The sequence below is a fragment of the Melanerpes formicivorus genome, unplaced genomic scaffold (genome assembly GCF_026170545.1).
Source record: "Melanerpes formicivorus ecotype bairdi unplaced genomic scaffold, bMelFor1.0.p_v2 SCAF_142, whole genome shotgun sequence".
In the NCBI taxonomy this organism is placed as follows: Eukaryota; Metazoa; Chordata; class Aves; order Piciformes; family Picidae; genus Melanerpes; species Melanerpes formicivorus.
Genome location: NW_027142494.1, coordinates 245,076 through 262,052, shown reverse-complemented (window position 1 = coordinate 262,052; position 16,977 = coordinate 245,076). Strand labels below are relative to the sequence as shown.

The window sequence follows — 16,977 nt, the reverse complement described above, 5'->3', positions numbered from 1 at the left end:
GCTCTGGCTGCGTGGGGCTGCCGGGGGCGTGTGCGGAGTTGGGGGTCGGGAGGGGCGCGGGGGGCAGGGGGCTCCGTGGGGCTGGGGCAGGCTTGGGGAGGGTGAGGAATTGTTCTGTTTGGCTTTGGCCAGGGGCAGGGGGGGTGCCGGCGGGGCTGGGGGCCGCGGGGTTGGCTCCTGAAGCTCTTGGCTGTTTGCAGTCTGTGCTGTGCAGGATGTGCATTGGGACAGCAATGGGGGGGGGCGGTGAGGTGTCAGAGAGCGGCCGGGAGGGACGGGGTCCAGAGTGCAACTCTCATCCCAGCCCTGCTGCCCGCACTCAGCACCAGGCGGGGCTGGCACTGGCACTGGGGGTGGGAGTGTGCTGGGGCGATGCAAAGGGCTCCGTGGGGATATCGATGGCTGTGGATCAGCTTCACCTCTCTCTGAGCTGTACAACTCCCCCCAGAGCCGAAAGAGCCAACAGCAGTGCCCAAGGGAGCGGCAGCGGTGCCGGAGCGCTGCGGGCGGCGGCAGCGGAGCGGGGAAGGGTCTGGGCGGGCCCCGGGGCATGCTGAGAGCCGGGGAGCGTTGAGCTGCTGGGCCCCGGCGCTGCGCGGGGCGTGCGGAGCTCAGCCTTGAGGTTTTCCTTCCTGCCTTTGTCTTTGAGTCCCCAGGTTCCCACTGCCTGCTGCGGAACATCTTGGGGCTGCCTCCAGCCCTCGCAGCAGCCTCTCTCGGGTTGCACTCAGATTGGTTTGGTCTCAGGTTGGCTTTGAGCTTTTTGCCTTAGGCTGTGAGCCGAAGGCAGCTCAGGAAGAAAGTTCTGACTGCAGGCTGGAGAGAGAGGACTTGGGGGCGCAGGAGGAAGCTTGAGGAGGGGTTTGGAGGAGCCCAGAGCGCTGGTGCAGGGCAGAGACACAAATAGGTCCCTGAGCCATAGCCGCCCCCAGCGCTCCCCGGCCCCGCAGCCCCTCCCGCCCCGCCGCAGCTCAGCAGCCGGCAGCTGCCGCTCGCCCTCCAGCACCTCGCATCCAAAGGGAGTCTCTGGTTTCAGTTCTGATGCGCCAGAGGGTGAGGAGTCTGGGTTGGGTTGTTGGGTATTTGGCAGCAGCAGCAAGGTCATTTCCTGTGCCTTTTGTCCCGGGTCTGGATCTAGCAATCGCTGTGACCCCACCTCTGCAGAGCTATTTCCTGGCTCCGTTTGCAGTGTCCCCGGGGTTGGGCTTGTTACCAGTGCTGATTGAGTCTGTTGCTGCCTAACAATCATTTTGATGTCTTGCTGGAGCTGGCCTCTTGCAGCAACATTGACTTCCCATCTCCTCTTAGTGTCTTTCCCTTGGGGCTGTTAGTTCTTGTTACCTGTGCCAGTGGATTTGGTTTTGTTCCTGTATGAAGTTTGGTTTCAGGCTAACAGCTCTGCCCCTGTGTGCTGGATTTTCATGCAGCATGTGTTGTGTTGGCAGCAATTTGGTTTTCCACTGCTCCCCTGTTTCAGTGTCTCAGTCCCTGCTAATAGGTAACTCCAGCCATTGGTCCATGAACCTGATTCAAATAGCAGCTCAGGTCTGGGCAAGCTTGCTTCTGTTCCTTCACTCTTGACAGCAGTGATCCACAGCACTTCAGTTGGGGGCCAGATGTTGTGGGGCAGGGAGGTGATGTTGTTTGAAACCCCAATGCATTTCAGTTACATTTCCATGACTGTGGAGCACCAGCTGTCAAGTCCTCCCCAGCTTCTCTGGGTTTCTTCTTGTGCAGCATCAAATGTGCCTTTTGTAGTCTTTGGGAGCCAGCAGCTAAGGTTTCTCTCTCCATCCAGCTCCACCTCTTGATTATGGAAGATTTGCTCCCTGTCCTGTGTTCTCCTTCTCTAAAGCTGCTTTCTGTCATCCCAGCAGTCTCTCTCAGTGGCTTAGCTCTTTGTTTTGGTCTGTAAACCATTTCAGACTGTCCTGGTTGACTGATTGGGTATCCCCAGCAGCTGCATGAGGGTGACCTAAACGACCTCCTGATCTGTGTGCCATCACCCCATGTTCCTTCTGTCCACATTACAGAGACCTGAGCACAAACCTAACAGGCAGTTGTCCCCCAAGAAGTTGACTCTTCCCTTGAAAGTGCCACTGCTCTGTTTGCAGCCAGAAAGGATCTTCTGTGTGGTTCTGAGCCTGAACTCAAACCTCTCTCCCTTAATCCTGCAGCTACAAGTGGTCCAAGAGAGCAGAGGTCTTAGCTGCTTTGCTTTGTAACCTACCTGTGCCTCCCTCAGGCCACTGCTGAATGGCTTCATTGATGCCACAGCTTTGACTGTGACTACCAAGGTGTCTTTGCTAGGAGCCGTGTTAGTGTCTGGCAAGGTTTCAAGGGCAGTGTCCTCCACTGCAATAGGAGCAGCACTGTCTGTCCTGTAGCTCTTAGAGCTTCAGTTCAGCCCAGGGCAACCATTGTCAGTTTGCAAAAGGCATACACAAAGAATGAAAAACTGCACCCCCATGGCCAGCGCCACTCACATGGCCTGGGCTGTTGCGGCGGCTCTGATTGGCTGCGGCTGCCCGGCCGTGGGCAGCAACAATGGCGGCCGCGGCCGGCAGGGGCAGCTCCTGGCTGTACCTCGGCAGCGCCCAGGGGGAGGAGCTGCCGCGCTCCCGCCGCCTCTCATTGGCTGCGGCTGCCCGGCCGTGGGCGGGGCTTCCATTCCAGACTGCTCCCTGCTTCCGCTCCCCGTCCCACGTGGCCGCAGCAGCCGGAGGGGCCGGGCCGGGGTCTCCCTCGCAGCGCTCTCTGCTCGCCAGCAGCCTGCCGGGGCCGGCGGCTCCCTGTGCGCTGAGCTCTTCCTCCTTCTCTGCTTCGCTCTTGTCCTGCCGTCCAGGTGGGGTGAGTGAGTCTGTGGGGCTGAGTTGGGGGTGGTGGGGTGGGGATCAGGGAATGCTCTCTGTGGGGCTGCGAGGGGTCGGGAGGGTCGCTTGGGTTGGGGAGGGGTTCGTGGGGCAGGGGTCGGTGGGGCTGGGGCGGGGGGGAGCCTCTGCAGGGGTCTAGGGGGAACCGGTGGGGTTTGGTTGGGGTCTTCTGGGCATACGTGGTTGGTCCGTGGGATCCGGGGGAGATCCGTGGGGTACAGGGTGGGGGTGGGTCTGTGAGGTCCGGAGGAGCTCTGCAAGCCTGGCGCTTGGGGCCTGTGCGGTTTGGGGGGCGGCTCGCTGTGATTGTGGGGACCTCTGTGCGGCTGTGGGGTCTGCGGTGTGCAGGAGAGGTGGTGGTGAGCGTGGGGTGTGGCTTGCAGCAGAGGCTGCTGTGGGGGTGTGTGGGGGAGCCCTGGGGGTTTGGAGGCTTTGTGCTGGCAGGTGCCGGGCGGCTGCTGTGCTGAAGGGCAGTGGCTGGGCTGAGGGCCAGGCGCGGGGGGGAGCTGTGGGCAGGCTGTGTGCTGGGTGCCGTGGGGGTGTCAGGCGTGGGTGCTGTGCTGAGCCTGAGCTTGGGAGCGCCTGGGGCTGGTGTCAGCTGTGGGGCGGTTTGGCTGTGCTGGGGGTGGTGGCATCCAAGGCCTCTGTGCTCTGCAAGCTCTTGAGGCACAAAGATTCCCTGGGGGGTTGCAGAGTGATTCTCAGTTTCTCTGCAGGCCTCCTGAGCACAGAAAGGCTCAGGGGAGGAGGAGCTTCTGCTGATGGTTGTTTTGTGCAGCCTTGGGTGTTGGCTCAGTGTCTTGGCTGAGTTTGGTCCTTTCTCTGGTGGCCAAGTTGAGGTCCCTTTGGTTTGGCAGCTGAGCACAGGTTGAGGCTTTTGCTGCAATGGTTTTTGTGCTGGCAGCATTGTGTGCTGCCAGCTGGAGTGCTGTGTGCAGCTGTGGTGCCCCCAAGAGGGGCAGGAGGTTGAGCTGTTGGAGGGGGTGCAGAGGAGGCCATGGGGGTGGTGGGAGGGCTGTGGGTGCTCCCCTGTGGGGGTTGGCTGTAAGAGTTGTGTCTGTTGAGGCTGGAGAGGAGAATGCTGTGGGGAGAGGTTGGAGCAGCCTCGTGGTTGCTGCTGGGGCTGCAGGAGAGCTGGGGAGGGAGTTTTGTGAGGGGCTGGGAGTGATGGGCTGAGGGGGACTGGATTGATGGTTGAGGAGTGCAGTTTTGGAGTGGAGCTTGGGAGGCAATAGTTTGGAGTGGGGGTGGTGAGAGGCTGGAGCAGGTTGGGCAGGGAGGTGCTGGCTGCCCCCTCCCTGGAGGTGCTGAGGCTGAGGTTGGATGAGGGCTTGAACAGCCTGGTGTGGTGGAAGGTGTCTGTGGGCATGGCAGGGGGTTGGAGCTGTCTGCTCTTTGGGGTCCCTTCCAGGGCAAAGCATTCTCTGGCTGCTTCAATTTGGACACTTAGCAGAAGTGCAATGAAGGGAACTTGAAATAAGCAAAGTTGTGACACTGGCTCTGAGCCTGGGGGCTGGGAGTGGGCTTGGGAAATGGTTCTGATCTTAGCTGCTGGTTCTTGAGCTTGGGGCCTGGATGTGAACTTAGGAACTGGCTCTGAGCCTGGGGGCTGGCTCTGCATTTCTGATCTGGATTCTTGTGCTTGGCAGCTGACTGAGCCTGGGGGCTGGGTGTGAGCTCGGGAAGTGGTTCTGACCTTAGCTGCTGGTTCTTGAGCTTGGGAAGTGGTTCTGGTTTTATTTTCTGGCTCTTGAACTTGGGGTCTGGGTGTGAGCTTGGAAAGGGTTCTGACTTTAGTTGCTGGCTCTGGGCTTTGGGTGTGGTTCCTGACCTCAGGGCCTGTCTCTGAGGTCAGGGTCTGGTTCCTGAGCTTGTAAATGGCTCTGACCTTGGTTGCTGGCTCTAGAGCTTGGTTCTGGCCTTTGTTGCTGGTTCTGGAGCATAGGGGCTGGCTCTTGAACTTGGGGGCTGGCTGTGAGCTTGGGAATTGTTCTGATCTTAGTTGCTGCTTCTTGAGCTTGGGAAGTGGTTCTGACCTTAGTTGCTGGCTCTGATCTTGGGAGCTGAGTCTGCACTTTTGGTTTAGGTTGCTTGGGTGCTGGTTCTGGAGCTCGGGGGCTGGCTGTGAGCTTGGGAAGTGCTCTGACCTTAGTTGCTGGCTCTGAGCTCAGGGGCTGGTTCTTGAGCTTGGGAAGTGGTTCTGATTTTATTTTCTGGCTCTTGAGCTTGGGGTCTGGGTGTGAGCTTGGAAAGGGGTTTTGAGCTTAGTTGCTCACTCTGGGCTTGGGGTGTGGTTCTTGACCTCAGGGCCTGTCTCTGAGGTCAGGGGCTGGTTCTTGAGCTTGGGGGCGGGTTATGAGCTTAGGGGCTGTCTCTGAGCTTGGAAAGTAGTTCTGACCTTACTGGCTGGCTCTTGAGCTTGTGGGGGCTGGCTCTGGAGCTTGGCTCTGACCTTTGTTGCTGGTACTGGAGCCTGGGGGCTGATTCCTGAGCTTGGAAAGGGTTTTGACCTTAGGTGCTGGCTTGGAAGCTTGGGAGCTGTTTCTTGAGCTTGGGGGCTGGGTGTGAGCTTGGGAAGTGGTTGTGATCTTAGTTGCTGGTTCTGAGCTTGGGAGCTGAGTCTGCACTTTTGATCTAGGTTCTGAAGCTTGGGTGCTGGTTCTTGAGCTTAGGAAGTGGTTCTGACCTTAGTTGCTGGTTCTGGAGCTTAGGGGCTGGCTCTTGAAATTGGGGGCTGGCTCTGAGCTTGGGAAGTGGTTCTGAGCTTGGGGGCTGGCTCTGACCTTAGCTGCTGGTTCTTGAGCTTGGGGCCTGGATGTGAACTTAGGAGCTGGCTCTGAGCATGGAAAGCAGTTCTGAACTTAGTTGCTGGCTCTGGGCTTGGGGTCTGGTTCTTGATCTCAGGGCCTGTCTGTGAGGTCAGGGGCTGGTTCTTGAGCTTGGTAACCTTAGTTGCAGGCTTGGGAGTTGAGTCTGCACTTTTGATCTAGGTTCTGGACCTTAGTGGCTGGCTCTTGAGCTTGGGGGCTGGGTGTGAGCTCTGGAGGTGGCTCTCAGCTTGGGAAGTGTTCTGACCTTAATTGCTGGTTCTGGAGCTTAGGGGCTGGCTCTTGAAACTGGGGGCTGGCTCTGAGCTTGGGAAGTGGCTCTGAGCTTGGGGGCTGGCTCTGAGCTTGGGGGCTGGCTCTGAGCTTGGAAGTGGATCTGACCTTAGCTGCTGGCTTGGGAGCTGAGTCTGCACATTTGATCTGGGTTCTGGACCACAGTGGCTGGCTTGTGAGCTTGGGGCCTGGGTGTGAGATCTGGAAGTGGCTCTCAGCTTGGGAAGTGTTGTGATCTTAGCTGCTGGTTCTTGAGCTTGGGGTCTGGATGTGAACTTAGAAGCTGGCTCTGAGCCTGGGGGCTGGCTCTGCATTTCTGATCTGGATTCTTGTGCTTGGGAGCTGATTCTGACCTTAGTTGCTGGTTCTTGAGCTTGGGGGCTGGGTGTGAGCTTGGCTCCTGCCTTGAATTTAAAATGTGAGAGTTCAGCCAGTTGGAAGTTGAAGCTGAGCTGCTTTGCACTGCAGTGCTTCAGTTTGTGGTGCTCCAAAGGCAGATCTCAAAGAGCTGCTGCAAGAGTTGAGCTGAAGTGGAGCAGTGCCCTGCAGAGGCAAAAGCTTTTCCCTGCCAGTCAGCCATTGGAATCATCTCCCCAGGGCAGAGTTGGAAGGCTCAGCTTGGCAGGGGGCTGGGCCAGCTCCTTTCCAGTGCAGTGTCAGCTGGCAAGGTTGGAGCAGCTGAGCCTTGGGGTCCCTTGCAGCCTGGCATTGTGTGGCAGCAGAGCTGTGCTGCTGGTTTTGAGGGCACTTGGAAAGCTTCTGGAGCATTTGTGCAGAGTGTGCAAGACATCCCTGAGCCTAGCAACTCCCTCAGCTCTCTTCAGAATGAACTCTGCAGAGCTGGAAGAGCTTTCCAGGAATTTGGCAGAGGTTTGGAGGAGTTAGGAAGGGATTTTGGTTCTTCTCCTCCTTGTCCTCTTCCTTGTCCTCCTCTGCCTCATCTTTTTCCTGCTCTCCCTGGAGGCTGCCCTTAGACTCCTAGAATCCTGGAGTGGTTTGGGTTGGGAGGGAGCTGCAAAGGTGCTGCAGTCCAAGCCCCACTGCAGTCAGCAGGGACATCCTGCACTAGCTCAGGTTGCCCAGAGCCCTGTCCAGCCTCACCTTGAACCTCTGCAGGGCTGGGACCTCAAGCCCCTCCCTGGGCAACCTGTTGCAGTGTTCCAGCAGGCTCCTGGTGCAGAACTTGTTCCTCACCTCCAATCTCAATCTGCTCTGCTCTAGTTTGAAGCCATTGCCTCTGGTGCTGTCCCTGCAGGCTTTGCAAAGAGTCCCTCTGCAGCCTTCTTGAGCCCCTTTCAGGTACCAGAAGGTCACTCTTAGGTCTCCCCAGAGCCTTCTCTTCTCCTCTCCAGGCTGCTCACCCCCAGCTCCCTCAGCCTGTCCTGGTAGCAGAGCTGCTCCAAGCCCCTGATCACTTTTGTGTCCCTCCTCTGGGCCCTCTCCATCAGGTCCCTGTCCTTCCTGTGTTGAGGGCTCCAGAGCTGGCTGCAGTGCTGCAGGTGAAGTCTCATCAGAGCAGAGCCAAGTGCCAGGATGGCCTCTGTCCATCTGTGGCCCTGCTGCTTTTGGTGCAGCCCAGGCTGCCCTTGGCCTTGTGGGCTGCAGGCTCCCCCTGTCTGTTCCTGTCCAGCTTCTTGTCCAGCAGCACCCCCCAGTGCTTTTCTGCAGGGCTGCTTCCTATCCCCTCCTCCCCCAGCCTGTGCTGATTGTGAGGATTGTGCCAGGCCAGGGGCAGGACCCTGCCCTTGCTCTTGTTGAAGCTCAGGAGGTTGCCCTGGGCCCCCTCTGCAGCTTGTCCCCTTGAGCTCCTCCAACTTGTTCTGCAGGGTATTGCCTTAGGTTTCAAGAGCCAGAGAGGCTCTCTTTGAGCCTTGTGAAAGGAGTTGATGCCAAGCTGTGGCCAGAGGGTTGGATGGAATTGGGCAGTTTCCATGGCTGTGCTGTTCAGAGCTGCATCCTACAGTGCAAAGCATCCAATCCACAACAATCCATAGTGTGCCTGGGCCACGGGAGCCAAGCAACCTCCCTAGGCCAAAGCTTCCTCCAGAGCTCCACCAAAGCAGGCCAGAACCCCAGGCCCCAAATGCCTTCCCCCTCCTCCATGCCTCTCTGCCCCTCCTCCCCCCATACCCAAGAGCTGCAGTTACAGATTCTGGTAGGCAGCTCCCAGGTGAGCCAGGCCGCTGCAGGCTGCAGTTGGCAGCATTGCCAAGGCCTCAAAGCTCCTCTGCAGAGAGAGATCCCAGAAGATGTTCCTGGGAGCAGAGAGGAAGAGCAAAGGAGGTTGGAGATCCTGTGCTGTTCCTTTGTAGAGAGTGGGTGCAGGCCTTGTGGGAATGAACTAAGCTAGATGACACTTTGTGGTGTCCCTCTGGACTCTGCTGTCCCTTCTGGAGGTCTCTACTCTCTGGTGTGAGACATCCCAGTGCCTTCCACCCACCACAGGGATTCTCCTCCATGCTCTCATCCAGGGGCTACTGTTGGGCCCTACTGGCTGTGTAGATCAGCCCCTGGAGACTTGGTGGGGCCCTGGGGACTCTGAGAGGGCAGCAAGTGAGTGGAGCTGGAGCACTGGATGGAGAGATGGAGGGTGAAGGCTGCAGGGGGTGGGAGGGCTTAGTTCAGCAGCTGTGTGACTCTGCCTGGCTCCTACCTCCAATGGTGCTGGCAGCAGCTGACCCCAGAAGCTCCAAGCCCCAAACCCTGCCTGGCTCAGGACAGTCCCCTGACCCCTCCTGACATGCAGCACAGCCCAAGCAGGCACTCAGGGCTCCTAGCCACACAGCCCAGCCATCCCCCATGGCAGGAGTCACCTGAGGTCTCTCTCCCTCTCTGTCCCCCTTCCTCTCATCAGTTGCTGCCTGAGGTGTCTGCAGGGTCCCTCCCCAGCCCTCATCTGTAACCCCCCCTTGGCTTGGTGCTGTTCTTTCAGCCCTCCAGCTGATCCCAGCCTTTAGTCTCAGCCCCCTTCCATTCTTGTGCTGCTGCTTCCAGCCCAGTTCCTTAGATGCTTCCTCAGCCACAGCATTTCCCACTCCACCCTTCCAGCTGCAGTGGCAGTGGAGGTGGGGGACACAGGGCCATGGGAGAGCCAAGGCAACAGGGCCATGGATGTGCTGGGAATGAGGGAAGGGCCTGGGAGTGGTCTGGCAGGAATTAGGCCTTGTCCCCCAAAAAAGGGGAGAGGATCCAGGGCCCAGGTAGCAAATGAGTGTGCAGGGAATGACAGTATCTGGCAGCATTTGAGGAGGTGAAAGGAGTGAATTGTGCTGCAGCTCTGCATGTGTCAGCTGGGAGATGAACAGCAGCCCATGGGCACTGTGCCCTCCCATCCAACCTCATTTTTCTCTTGGGGATGTGGAGTGGCAGATCCAGGGAACTGCAGAGAGACAGCTGAGAAAAATGGTCAGGGAGAGAAGGAAGCCAAACCCTTTCCACTGAGTCTCTTTGGGCTGCAGGTGTGTGAAGGGTGCTGGAGGTGTGAGGTTTGGGCAGGAGCCAGAGACTCCTTCAGCATCCCTGTGAGGGCTGAAGAGATTTATCAAGAAGCTGCCCAAGTCCCTTCCCCCTTTGCTGCATCTGCAGAGATCATGAAGCTCCTTTTGTGTGTGTCCTGAGGGCTGCTGTGATCTTCTGTTGGGGAGTGGGCAGCAGAGAGGTGTGTGCAGGTCAAAGGTGAGCACAGAGTGTGTGGGGTGGGGGCAGGACCTGGGAGGAGAGCTGTGGCCAGAGCAAGATCTGCTGGCAAAGGCAGGTGCAGGCAGCAGAGGTCTGGGCAGGCAGTGGGAGGAAGCTTTAGGCAAGGCCTGGGAGAGGCTGTGTGGAGGCAGCTGTGTTGTGGTGCTGGCCTGCAGCTGTGTGCTGGGCTTGGGAGCTGAGCCTGCACTTAGTCTCATAGTCTCATAGTATCAGTCAGGGTTGGAAGGGACCACAAGGATCATCTAGTTCCAACGCCCCTGCCATGGGCAGGGACACCCCACACTAGATCAGCCTGGCCAGAGCCTCATTCAGCCTGGGCTTAAACACCTCCAGGAATGGGGCCTCAACCACCTCCCTGGACAACTCATTCCAGGGCTTCACCACTCTCATGGGGAAGAACCTCCTCCTCACATCCGGCCTCAACCTTGTTGAGGTCTCCCATCTTGATCAGCCCTGGCTGTGTGCTGTGGCTGTGCTGCTGGTCTTGGGAGCTGCCCCCAGCAAGGCTGAGCTGTGCTGCCTGGTCCTGGGCAGTGCTGAGTCATCCCTTGCAGATCAGTGCTCTCCCCTGAGCCCTTTGCTTCTCTCTGTCAGGGGCTGAGTGGACTCTCAATCATCCCTGCCCCTGTGTGCTGTGGAAGAGCAGAATTTGCAGTCCTGCCCCTTGGAGCAGCCCAAGAGGTAAGAAACCCAGAGTGGGTGAACAGCAGGACCCCAGCCCCAAGGGCAGCTCCCAGCCTCCACCTCCTCCTGTGCAGCATATTTCACCTCTCCAGGAGCTCTGAGGCACATTAGGTGTTGTGGGAGTTGAGGAATGCTCCAGGCTGCTGGGAGTGTGTTGTGAGCAGGAGGTGATGTTTGGGGGTTGGGATCTGGAAGGTGGTGGGAGAAGGTTGGAGGTGGTTTGTTCTTCCTTGGTCAGTGCTGCTGCCTCCATTGTCTGAGCCAGGGGAGATCAAAGGACAGGGCCTGGACCAGGAACCCCCCTGCCAATGCCACCAGGCTCGAGCAGAGTAGGACAAGACCATGTGTAAGTCCCAGGGTACCTCAGGGCACTGATCACAGGAACCTGGGGTCTCAGCACAGGTATTAGAGGTCTGTGCCCACACTGTGGCAGAAACTGAAGGTTTGAGGTCCCCTCTGCATTCTCTCCTCTAGCTGGGTGTTGGGAGTCAGGGAGTGTCATGACCCAGGCAGGATCTGAGGGTTTGAGGTCCTGGGCTCAGGTGCTTCCATCTTCCCTATTGCAGAGCTGTGACCCCTCCCTGCCACAGTATGGCCTCACAGAAGGACCCAGACAAGAGCTGGGAGGAGAAGCAGCACCCAGAGATCAAGTTGGAGAAGCCAATGTGCAGTGCCAAGGTAGAGGAGGATGGGGAGGAAAAAGAGGAGAAGATGGAGGATGATGTTGAGAATGACAACTATGAAGAGGAGGATAATGATGATGAAGGTGAGCAGGATGAGGGGGAGGAATGTATGGAGGAGGCTGAAGCCAGAGCAGGTCCCTCAGTGTCACCGAAAGAGCTGAATCAGTGCCCTGAGTGTGGGCAGAGCTTCCCAGGTGGCTCAGAGCTAGTGAAGCACCACTGCGCGCAGCCTGGCTCCCGGCCCTTCGTTTGTGGTGACTGTGGCAAGAGGTTCCGCTGGAACTCTGAGCTCACCCAGCACCGCCGCACCCACACTGGAGAGAAACCGTTCACCTGTGCTGACTGCGGTCAGAGCTTCACCCAGCGCAGCAATCTCACCCAGCACCGCCGCACCCACACTGGAGAGAGGCCCTTCTCTTGTGACAGCTGTGGGAAGCGGTTCAGGCATATCTTTACTCTCAGGCAACACCACCTCAGCCACACCAGTGAGAAGGCCTTCAGCTGCAGGGACTGCGGCAAGACCTTCAAACACAGCTCCACTCTCACCATCCATTGCCGCATCCACACTGGAGAGCATCTGTTCCCCTGTGCTGAGTGCAGCAAGAGCTTTACCACGAGTACTGCATTAATCCAGCACCGACTCATCCATAATGGTGAGAAACCTTACAGCTGTACCGACTGCGGCAAGAGCTTCACCCAGCGGGGACACCTCACAGAGCACCGGCGTGTGCACGCTGGCGAAAAGTCATTCAGCTGTGCTGAGTGCGGCAAGGCATTCCGACATTGGGGCACTCTCATTCAGCACCACCGCACCCACACTGGTGAGAAGCCGTTCACCTGTGCTGACTGCGGGAAGAGTTTCAGGCAGAGGGCCACTTTCAGTCGCCACCGCCACACCCACACTGGTGAGAAGTCTTTCACTTGTGCTGATTGTGGCAACAGCTTCAGCCGCAGAGACAATCTCATTCATCACCGCCGCAGCCACACTGGTGAGAAGGCTTTCACCTGTGCTGACTGCGGGAAGAGTTTCAGCCAGAGGAGCTATCTCAGTTGCCACCGCCGCACCCACACTGGTGAGATACCCTTCACTTGTGCTGCCTGCGGCAAGAACTTCACCCAGAAGCGATCCCTCAACAAGCACCGCTGCACCCACACCAGAGAGCAGGCTGCACTGGAGCAGAGGCATAAATCCACCTAGAATCTGTTGGGTAATTGTGACCCCTCTGAGAGGGCCTTTCCAGCACCAAAATCATCCCTTTTTCCTTTGCAGTTCTCAGGGACTGGAGGCACCAGGAGGGGGCACCTCCTGCTTTTCTGAACACCAATTATTGTTAATGAGAACAATTACAGTGCTGAGTCAGCACAGCTGGAGCTCCCAGTGGAGCTGGGCAGGGCTTTGCCAGGGCTTTGTCTGGTTCTTCCCAAATGCTTTGTGTCTCCCTGGGGTAAGAAATCCTCTGTCCATTGACCAATTGTCTCAATAAACCCAAAAGTTACCCAAATCCTGTCTGTTTGCTTTTATTTCAGATATCTCTGCCTCAATGAATTTTGGGGCCATTTGCTCCCAAGCGATGGGGTGGAGCTGTGTGCTCAGTTCAGGGAGGGGACGATGAGGCTCTCAGAGGAGTCTTGAGGGGCAGCTCAGAGGCATTCTCCAGGGGCTTTCAGGTGACCTTAAGTGTTTTGGATTTGGATGGTCCTAGGACTGACTCTTCGGATCTTTGGAGGGTGTAGGGGGAAGCTCATGGAGATCTTTGGAAGAACTCAGAAAGCTTCTGTTGGCTTTCCACTCTGGGGCTGGAACAGGTTGAAGAGCTGAGAAGAGGTTAAGCTGCCTGTTCCCCCCAAAACAGAAGTGAGGGAAAAATAACACACACAGGAACCAAAAAACCCTCTGGGTTGAGATAAGGACTTGAGATAAGAACAAAAGAGTTGAATCCAAAAGAGATCCCATAATGCACACTGACCTGAGGCTGTTTGCAGAAAGAAGCACAGCAGTGAGCAGCATCAGCCAGGAGTTAAACCCTTGCAGCCCTCCCCCTCAGCAAAGAGCCAGCATCTGAGAGCCAGAACCCAACAGCAGCAACCAGAACAGGAAGCCTCTCATGTTGCCATCTGAACTTCAAGCCCTGTAGTCCTTTGCTCCAGCCAGCACTGTCCCTGTGAAGGTGGCATGAGGCAGGATGGTGTGGAGTAATGGCAGCAAATTTCCAACTTAACCTTTGATATTCCCAAGTCCTCATTCTGTGCCATCTGCACCATGCCCAGCAGCAATCAGCAGCACACCTCAGGCACTGTCCATTCTCACTCCACAGGAGGTCTCTTTGCGGTACACAGAGGGCTGCTCACTGCAGGTGCTCTGCAGCTCCACTCTGTTCCAGCACAGTCTGGATCAGTCCAAATGCTGCAAATGCTGGGGCTGTGTTTCCAGCTCTGGGGCAGTCTGAGTCCAGTGACTCCTTCCACACCTCCAAGTGAAAGCAAACTGTGGCTTGCATCCCAGTACTCAGCTTCCAACACATCTAGGTGTGGGGATCCTCCTGTCACACCAGAAACACAGATGGGTTCCACCCCTTGTGGTTTGATGGTGTCAGAACATTCTGGGCACCTGTATCTACTAAAGCTTTATCCTCTCATGGCTTCAACTTGCCAGACCATTGGTTCTGTGTGGTCCAACAAACCAATTTGTCTCTCCCTTCCATCTGGTTGGAGGCAGAACCCTTCTACTTCTTCCTGGGGGCTCTTGCATCTTGTGAGGACGCTTTAGGAGTCCCTTCAGGAGGACCAGAAGCAGTTTCAGCTTCCCTGCTCTTCTTAGGCCATTTCCCACTGGAACCTGAGGCAGCATCTCTGGGGGGACAATTCCCCTGTAAGTCACAGACTCCTGCAGCCAGGACTGGATTGGGTTTTCCCTTCCACTTCCTCACGTCCTCCCCATGGTCATACAAGTAAAGCACAGTGTGTGCTGTGGTGTGTGCCTCCCAGATTCTCTCCCTTGGACAGGGGAGCAGCTGCTCCTCATGGCTGAAACACAGGACTGTACAGGTGGGGAATAAAAGCTTCTTCTGGAGCTGATGGAACTCCTGGGACAGTTCCTTCACAGCTGAAACACAGGCCTGGACAGAGAAGCAGAGATTTCCTTTGCCTTGCTGGGGCCTGCTGCTTGTTTCATCCACTGTTTGTCCTTGGCCATCTTCCAAAGCCAGAGATAAGAACCAAGCCATCAGCCCTGGCTCTTTCTCTTATTCCCATAGGGACCCTGATCCCTCCTGGTCCTTTGCAGGATCAGCTGCTTTCCTTGTAGGCTTCTTTATCCCTACAGGAGTGTTATAGATGTGCCCTGAGGAATGAGCAGCAAGGATATCAATGAATAGATATATTGGTAGTCTATTGATATACAAACTATGCAGCAGGGGATTTAGTTTCCATTCACAGGCAGCAGTATTGGGTTGGTGGAACCACCTCTGCAGAACGTTTGTGCCTGGGCACTTCAGAGGAACCAAATGAGTTCTAGAATTTAGAGTTGAAACTGATTGGAAAAGCAGTGGGGGAGGGGTTGGTCGGTGACCGGCAAACCCTCAACCCAGGCCAGTTTCAGCACTACCTGAACCCAAATTCTATAAAGCAAAGGTTTGGCTTCCTCACGAGCTGAGAACGTCATGAAATCTTTCCTTGGTGATGTGTTTAGAGTCCTGACAGCGCGGCACAGGGGTGGAAACATACCCAGGCAGATTGTTTACCTGGACTCAGTGGTGCCAAGGTCCCCCCCAAATGACTCCAGAAGATAGGGGGGAGAAAGGGGGTTTGAGTCACACACACAGAAGCATGTTCTGGTAATATTTGGGGCACAATCCTGGTCATAAGCTCCATTCACTATGAGGGGCAGCTGATCCTGGCACAGGCTGCTTTTCTGACAAAGCTGCCATGCCTGTGGCACTGTCTGTAGATCCAGAGACCTTCTCTTGCCCCTGAGCCCTCTGCACAGATATGAGAAGGGCTCAAGAAGCATGGGCCAGGCCCAAGCACACTGCAGTGATTTCTGTCTCTCAGACTGACAACAGACTTTTCCCAAACCTTTCCCCAGCTGGGGAGGATTTTACACTTCCTCAGGGGTGAAATTCCAAAGCACCAGAGGTGACCACCAGCCTAAGAATTTGCCCCTTCTCTCCCCCACCCCCTGCCACTCCTCAGCATCCAGCATCTGGGCAGATCTCACAGTGTTTTCCTTTGGAGTGTCCTGTATTGTTCTGGATGAAACCAGAGCAAGCTGCCCAGCAGTGGACAGCACAGCTCTGAGCCATTGCCCTAAGCTAACACCCAGCACCATCAGCAGCACAAACAGGGCTGAAGCTCATCAGCCCCCTGAAAGCAAATCCATCAACATAGTGAACACACCACACCTGTTGAAATGGAACTTCCTGTGCTGCAGTTTCCATCCATTGCCCCTTATCCTCTCCCAGGGCACAAGTGAGCAGAGGCTGTCCCTGCCTCTTGCTTCCTGACTCCCAGCTCTCACATATTGATAGGCATTGATCAGATGTCATCTCAGACATCTCTTCTACAGATTAAACAGCGGCTGGACTCTCATCCTCTCCTCATCAGTCAGTACTCCAGTCCCTTGAGCATCCTCACAGCCTCTGCAGCAGATCCCTGTCCCTCTGGAACTGGGGAGCCCAGAACTGGATGTAATATTCCAGCTGGGGCCTCACCAGGGCAGAGTAGAGGGGGAGGAGAACCTCCCTGGATCTGCTGGCCACACTCTTCCAAATGCACCCCAGCATCCCATTGGCCTTCTTGGCCACTAGGGCACATTGCTGTCCCATGCAGAACTTGCTGCCCACCAGAACTCCCAGGTCCTCCATGGGGCTGCTCTCCAACTATTTGTTCCCTTGAGTGCTGTAGGGTTCACATTGCTCTGGACATTGCATGGTGAAGATCACCTCTAGTGAATCTGAGGCTCCCCAGAAATTGCCACTGGGTTCCTCTTAATCACATGGATCCTGTCCCAGCAGGCACTAGTGCAGGAGAAGGAACAGCAGACTGAAGAGAAGGAGAAAGGGAACTGAAAATCTCATCACCTGAATCTAGAAAGAAAGCCCTTGGTAGCAAATGTCCATTCTGGATGGACACAGAACACAACACAGAGAGCTGATGAGAGCTACTGCTGGGGGTGCAGCAACTGCCCTGAGAACCCTAAGGAAGGGCTGGAGGGGGGAGGGCATTCACTGGAATTCCAATACCTGATAATACCTCTTGGGCATACTGAGAATCACAGAATTGTTAGGGTTGGAAGGGACCTCAAGGATCATCCAGCTCCAACCCCCCTGCCATGGGCAGGGACACCTCACACCAGAGCAGGTTGCTCACAGCCACATCCAGCCTGGCCTTAAAAACATCCAGGGAGGAGGCTTACACCACCTCCCTGGGCAACCTGTGCCAGGCTCTCACCACCCTCATGGGGAAGAATTTCTTCCTAACATCCAGTCTCAGTCTCTCCACTTCTAGTTTTGCTCCATTCCCCCCAGTCCTATCCCTACCCAACACCCTAAGAAGTCCCTCCCCAGCTTTCTTGTAGCCTCCTTCAGAAACTGGAAGGCCACAAGAAGGACTCCTTGGAACCTTCTCTACTCCAGACTGAACAGACCCAACTCTCTCAGTCTGTCCTCATAGCAGAGCAGCTCCAGCCCTCTGCTCACCCTGGTGGCCCTTCTCTGGAGACCTTCCTGCACCTCCAGATCCTTCTTTTAACAGATGCTCCAGAACTGGACACAGAGCTCCAGGTGTGGTCTCATCAGGATGGAGCAGGGGCTGAGAATCACCTCCCTGGCCCTGCTGGCCACCTTTCTCTTGATGCAGCCCAGGATACAATTGGCTCTCTGGGCTACAAGTGCACACTGGTGGCTCCTGTTGAGCTTGTGGATGAACACTTCCCTTAAG

General features: G+C 56.5%; 1 protein-coding gene across 1 annotated transcript in view; it reads left to right on the top strand.

The window, feature by feature from the left end:
- LOC137456875 (zinc finger protein 184-like) overlaps nucleotides 1-12,382 on the top strand; it is a 102,106-nt gene extending 89,724 nt beyond the window's left edge. Inside the window, exon 2 of the mRNA XM_068168563.1 lies at nucleotides 11,279-12,382. Coding sequence (XP_068024664.1) covers nucleotides 11,279-12,238 — 960 coding nt within the window. The 3' untranslated portion in view covers nucleotides 12,239-12,382. The remainder of the gene's footprint in view (nucleotides 1-11,278) is intronic.
- The last annotated feature ends 4,595 nt before the right edge of the window (nucleotides 12,383-16,977 follow it).